This window comes from Solanum pennellii, chromosome 3 (genome assembly GCF_001406875.1).
Source record: "Solanum pennellii chromosome 3, SPENNV200".
NCBI classification, from domain to species: Eukaryota; Viridiplantae; Streptophyta; class Magnoliopsida; order Solanales; family Solanaceae; genus Solanum; species Solanum pennellii.
The window spans coordinates 69633962-69640484 of NC_028639.1; the positions used below are offsets into that span (position 1 = coordinate 69633962).

The following is a 6523-nucleotide window of genomic DNA, read 5'->3' on the forward strand; positions in this document are numbered from 1 at the left end:
TATATATATATATATATATATATATATATATGGTACAAAGTATAGTTTAATGTAAGAAAATCTCGGTGTTCCTAAAAACATATTGTGACCGTTGAGTAAAAGACAAGACAAGGTTTGAAAGCTTTTACTCTGTCAAGGCCTGAATTGACCAGCACTATTAACTAACTTCTCGGTTATATCATCAAATATGTTTTCTAAAATTGTGACTGGTTGGAATGAATAGACTTTGTTTTGTTTGGAAGTTGGAACCTTCTGTAACTTGTCTGGCGTGACTGAAGTCTGAATGATAAGAACAGCAAGTCTGCAGTCAAACAGCCCTCTGAAGTTGAACTTCTCTGATTAAGATAGATCTTGAAATTCTATGGACAATAGCTTGGAAAGATATTTTCACTCGCATAGCATATAAAAGATCTTCATACAGGGTCTACAGCAAAAATGGATCTTGGTTATTGGCTGTCTCACTATCATAGAGTGGCCCTAATTACCACCAGCCCCTCATTCAAATGAATTATTAAGTCCCATCTGATGTTTAGGTATTTCAGTTTTGTTTGACTTCTCATTTTTTGGATTCCAGGAATAGAATGAGAATGTTCCTTGGGTTACAAGCATCTTATTAGAGAGTAATTCGATTTTCCTATTAGAGAGTAGCATTAACAGTTAACGATTTATAATTGTTGGCCTTCATGTTTTCACATGGTTTATTTCCTTGTTGACAAAGTACAGGACTAATTTATTTATTCTTTTTCATTTGGGTGTTTTCTGTTTCAGATTGGTTTGTTGCTGCTAGAATCATTACCGCTTCTTGGTTATTTTTCACTATTCCATCCTGAAAACCAAGCTGTTCTTCGGTGGGGAAAGAGCCCTACTATTCTTCACAAGGTGCGTATATCTTTCATTCCGTTTAGACTTTGCCTGAAAAATAGAAATTTAACTGCAGGTTGTGCAAAACAGGTATGCGACCTTCCTTTTATGTTCTTTAGTGATCCAGAGTTAATGCCAGTCTTGGCGGGTACCATGGTTGCTGCCTGCTTTGGATGTGAGCAGAACAAAGATGTAATTCAGCACGAACTAAGCACCGATATGCTCCTTGCTTTGCTGAAAGCTTGTAGAAGTAGTCTTCCCTCTGCTAATTCTTTTACCACACCTAATTATCCATCACTAGATGAGGCTGGTGCATCTGCTCAGCTGGGTCCTGAATCTAAAAACCTTCAAGTTGATGTCCCACTTAAGTCTAACCGCAATAGTCGCAGTGCTCGGGTCCTTCCCCAGAGAGGTAGTCCATTGCCGACTGCTAGAACTGCCAGGATCCGAAACTTAAGAGAGAACAAAGTGGTAAAGCCTTGTGAAGGCAAGAGTCTGAAAAGCATTTCACCTGTCCCAAAGAGCACAACCGCATGGATGTTACACTCTAGACTATCTACTGACGTTCTTGATAAAGCAGAGCAGTTTTTTGCTGCAGTCACCTGCAATGAGAATGGAGAATTATGAATTTACTTATTGTATAGCTTTTAGTTGTATCCATTTTTTTTTTTTTTTTGAGTGCTTAATGTCAAATAAGCACAGTATATGACACTGCAATCTTCTTTACAGTGAGATGCTACTGGTTATTCGTTAGGAACTGCTAAAATTGAAGATGTAGGTTCCTTTAAACACTAATAAGACAACTGCAGCAGCTGTTGCTTGATTTTAGTGATATCTTACTGCACTACTAAATTCTAAAGCCACTCTCTTTTTTTCCTAAGAAAGCTTTATTTACCACCAGAACTTTCCATATATATTATATAAACAAAGGAGTTGTGTAAATAATAACAAGTGAAGCATCTCTGATCATCATCAGCCAGTTGAAGGAGTTTGTTGGAGTCTTGAGGATTGTGCATTAGCTTGTAGTTTCTGCTTCCTATCCAGTGTTATTTGCTCTACATATTACATAAGTTTTTATGACTAATCCTTCAGAGCGGAGGATCTATCGGAAATAGCCTCTCATTTTGTAGTAGTGGAATGATTGAGATGTTGGTTGTGATCACAATTTGAGAGGAACTTCCGGGCTTAAGCGTTTGTATCTGATTTCATTGACTTAGTTTATTCATCTAGTTGCTGATTAACGAGGTTAATGACACTAGATATGTTGTTTAATTTTAATGATTACACGTTTAATGAGAAAACAACCTCTCTACCCTATAAATGTACAGGTAAAGTCTGCTAACCAATTTCATCAACTTAGTTTATTCATCTAATTGTTGATTGGATCTTCCAACCTTCTCTCCACTTGTTAGATTACACGGGATATATTGTTTTATGAGACTAAATAAGAACTCAGCTTAAGTAATCAAACTTCAGGACGGTGTCTCAAACACCATATCAATGATTTTATGTAGTCAGTACTTCAACCCTTAACTACAAGAAACTGAATATATAAAAAAAATTAAGACATAGCAGCATGATGTATAAGCAAATCACTCGGAAAATTTGCCACAAATGATATATTTGGCTAACCAATTCTGATCAGATAATATAATAGACCGTGTAAGTATCCAGAAACTCACTCACTATACCTATTTCTTCAACAAAATAAACATCCCAAAATATTTCAGCTCTGTCCTTTGAGCAGCACGTCATTATGCTGCGCCTCATCCAAGACATCACTGGCACTAGTTTCCAATTCTGAATTTCCTCGTTCATGACTTGCAGTGCTAATGGAATATGCACTTCCTGGAACATTCACTATTAGTTCATCTTCATCTTTATTCTCTTCAACATCAGAATGACATGAACCCTGAAATAAAATAGCAAAATAGAAAAGAGAACTTTAATCTCATAGTAACAGAGCATACGATGCCAATAACCCAGAACCGTGTGCCACAAATAGGATTGTCACATCAATAGGCCAAACTGATATGGATTATAATTATTTTGCAAATACATCCTACTCACTGAAATAAATCTGAAACGCCCAACTATAGTTTCCGAGATCTTTTTGTGTACAAACTACCTTATCATGTGAGTATTCTATTGAACAATAGAGCTACACATTAATTAATTAACCAGCGAAGTCTAGAAAAGTACACACCTCTGGTTCATCCACTTTTTGCTTGGGTTTATTAACAGTTTTAAGGTTGCTCATGACAGCTTTGAGTTTCTTCTTTGCCACAAGTCTAGTCAAACGCCGTTCTGTATGTTGAGTAGCAGTGACATCAGCATGACAAGCAACACATAATGTCCTCATGTTCTCTAGCCTACATTCACCTGCAAGAATTTCAAAAGACAAGAAGATGGGAGTATGATTTTCAAGTGAAAAAGTAGATACATGATGCATAAAAGGGTCAGAAAAAAAAGGGACTAAGTAGGAAGAGGAAGGTAGAGGGCGAGGGGAAAGAGAAAGGAAAATTGCTTGCACAAAAATAGAAATGAGAAAAGAGAGTAGAGAGAACCAGAGACCATCCGAGTAAATCTATCAAAAACTTCCAAGAGGATGACCCTTGAACAAAAACTTTGCAAGAAGGAAGAGTTTCTCTTGTCATTTACCTCCCCCTTTATATACAGGTATAATGTGATCCGCATGCCATGCATTGCCATCAATAGGGTCCTGAACAAGCTTTTGAAATCTGCCAAATGCAAACAATTAACTGGTATTCTAGCAAATACATAGACCACTAAGGAACAACAAACTAAAGCTGCTGGTTCTTTTGTGTTATTTGCCTTGCACCCATTCCAATTTTTCTAGTTTGTCCAACACTAATGTGATGTTTGTGGAGGGGGGGAGGCTGTTTAAGCAAATGAAAACTGTTCACGTAGTTTAACTCCCCAAAGCTCCCTTAGTTTAACATATAGGATTGAAGTTAATTATACGTGTGTAGTAGGAGGGTGGGGGATGTAGGCATATCTTCTGAAAAGCTCCACACATCTTAAACCAGTAGACTGGAATTCTTAAAGTGAAGTATACGCTATCAAGGTATGTAGTTCTTCAATCAGTAGACTAGAATCTTTTATGTTGTTGAAGACTAGTTGTAAAATTGCCACTTCTACCTCCACGCATCTTAGATAAAGGACCAGAGGGTAAAATTGCCAGGAAAGGAGAGATGCTCAGGGTTGGATTTTAAGGATAAGGAGACCTTTAAATGATTGAGAGGTGAATAGCACGGTTGAATTTCTCAATATCCTGGAACAATGCAAGGAACTCAATAACAGTGAAAACAAACTGTTATCGGCTCCAGTCTCCAGATAACCAGGGGAGATTCTCAGTTGGAGCAGCTTACAGAAACTCACAGAGAACACACACTCAACCAAGCTACTGCCCATGGAAAATGATCTGGAAAGTTAAGGTGCCCTTCAAGGTGGCCTGTTTTACTTGGCTCTTAGCAAAACAGGTTGTTCTCACGCAGGATAACCGTATGAAGAAGGACCTCCATTTGTGCTCCAGATGTTTTTTTTTGAATGTGAGGCAGAGACAATAAATCATCTCTTTTTACACTGTAAGGAGACGGTGAAACTTTGGCAGATTTCCATCAATACAAGGGGCATCAGACGGTCTATGCCAGGAAACATAAAGGAAAGCTTTGGCATGTTGGAATTGGGATGGAAATCAGTCAAGGCACAGGGAGAGATGGAAGATTGTCCCAGCCCACATTTGGTGGACTATTTGGCTGGAAAGGAATCAGAGATTTTTTGAGAAGAACAGCTGCTCTATGGAGAATATGAAGCTGAATTGTTAGCTCTTTTCTATTTTTGGTGTAAACATGGATATCCTCATGAAGATGAGGATATCCCTAATATCTTAGAATTCTTAATGAGTTCATAGGAAAACAACACTTTTGTATTTCTGATTGCAAGTATTACTAGAATAAGTCCTGAGTATTCCTTTGTTTATAATACAAGTTACCTGTTCTCAAAAAAATTGCCAGGATGTTCTAGGATAGGGCCCCTATCACAGGGGGTACTATTTCAATATACCTAGGAATTATGATAGATCCTTCCCTCTGACAAAAACCAACATGTACATTCTCAATAGCCAAAACATATTCATCATAATTTTACACCAAAAACTCAATACACAAAATAACATCAGAAATGATAAAATGAAATAACATAGTTGAAGAAGGACATGAACAAAGAAAAGAAAGAAAATGAAGCTAGTACTAGGAGGAAAACAAATAATTAACTAAAAGAAGAGTACAGGAAAACAGAAAAGTTCCTTGGTGCACACGAGCTACACATTGTGCTTAAACATAACTGATACAGGCATGTTACTTTCTCTTTCTTGAGATGGTCCGTACATATTTAATTATGGCTCAAGACAACTACACATATACACCGAGAAGAAAATCAATGCGGAAAAACATAAGACCTTGGCATGAACGGAGTGCTCTTCTAATTTGCATACTTACAATTTCTTACGCTTTACCAAATTTGGGGCAACTTTGCCGATATACTCTTCGCGACTCTCAATTGACAATGCTCTGATGCGCTCCACAAGTTTGTGGCAGTCTAGTTGGCACTTAGTGCAAATGCCACGCTCAATTTTGAAAAGCGCCTATAAGTACCACGGTTCAACAACTAAAGGATTTCTTGCATGAGCAAAACTCATTTAGGTAAAAATATAAGTGAAAACATACATTACGGATTGATCTATTATTAGTTCTAAGGTGATACTCCTCACAGCAGTTCAAGCTACAGAAGAGATCTTCAAAGTAGTCTGGAGTTTTAGCATTGGCATTCCTGTAAACAAAGTCAACAAAGCATTGTGACCCAAACATTATCCTCATTTTTACCCAAAATAATCATTTGAACTCACCTGCAAGGAGTTTGACAGAGCTTGCAGAGTGGTTCGTCCTTGTCGGACCACCCCTGTGTGTACATTTTCTCTTGTTTCCTTTTCCCGTTACAAAGATGGATCTTCCTCCAGACAGCATTGGGGGGTAAGGGATAGCTAAGTTCATCCAACGGTGTAGTTCTCCTCTTACTTCTGCCTTTCAGCAGTCCCTGAAAGAAAAACACCAATACATTCTAAAGAGTTAAAACAACCTTCCAGTTCTGATGAGTCAAAAACAGATATAACCAGAGGTAAGTCACTAATGAAAGGCTAATGATTTGGGAACAAACTCAAAGACAAAAGAAAAGCAAATAACATACCCCATTATCGTGATTAAGGTTTTCATTTAAATAGGATAACTCAACACATAACGGAAGTTGCAAGGGCTTTCCAATCAGTTTCCTTCGTTCGACTGCACTCAACTTGCTCCATTGTTTGAGGAATTCCGCTAGAGCATACTGACAACTCATATCCTCATTGATATTATTATAAGCTGTTTTCTCAACTTCCTTGGGAGGGGGCAGTTGTAGAGAAACTTCCTCTGGCCGGAAATTCTTAAAAAGTGGTTTTGGCCTGGAATCAATTCCAGGAATACAAGAGTACAGGTGAATCCTTCCTGTATATTGGCTGACCTGAAACCATAGAAGTCCAAGCACTCAACCAAATCAAAACTAACTCAACATCAACAAAGAAAACTGCAGATGTACATCCCCACCC

At 37.8% G+C, this 6523-nt stretch overlaps 2 protein-coding genes across 2 annotated transcripts in view; one reads left to right on the forward strand and one right to left on the reverse strand.

Moving 5' to 3' along the window:
- Positions 1 to 1720, forward strand: part of LOC107014724 — a 9728-nt gene extending 8008 nt beyond the window's left edge. The window contains exons 7-8 of the mRNA XM_015214764.2: positions 769 to 879; positions 952 to 1720. Coding sequence (XP_015070250.1) covers positions 769 to 879; positions 952 to 1488 — 648 coding nt within the window. The 3' untranslated portion in view covers positions 1489 to 1720. The remainder of the gene's footprint in view (positions 1 to 768; positions 880 to 951) is intronic.
- A 670-nt stretch (positions 1721 to 2390) lies between these two features.
- The window catches only part of LOC107015331 (DNA annealing helicase and endonuclease ZRANB3), a 17198-nt gene continuing 13065 nt past the window's right edge, over positions 2391 to 6523 (reverse strand). Inside the window, exons 18-24 of the mRNA XM_015215572.2 lie at positions 6127 to 6438; positions 5789 to 5976; positions 5610 to 5712; positions 5382 to 5527; positions 3523 to 3602; positions 3068 to 3243; positions 2391 to 2773 (exon numbers count right to left, since the gene is read on the reverse strand). Of these exons, the coding sequence (XP_015071058.1) occupies positions 2588 to 2773; positions 3068 to 3243; positions 3523 to 3602; positions 5382 to 5527; positions 5610 to 5712; positions 5789 to 5976; positions 6127 to 6438 (1191 nt within the window). The 3' untranslated portion in view covers positions 2391 to 2587. The remainder of the gene's footprint in view (positions 2774 to 3067; positions 3244 to 3522; positions 3603 to 5381; positions 5528 to 5609; positions 5713 to 5788; positions 5977 to 6126; positions 6439 to 6523) is intronic.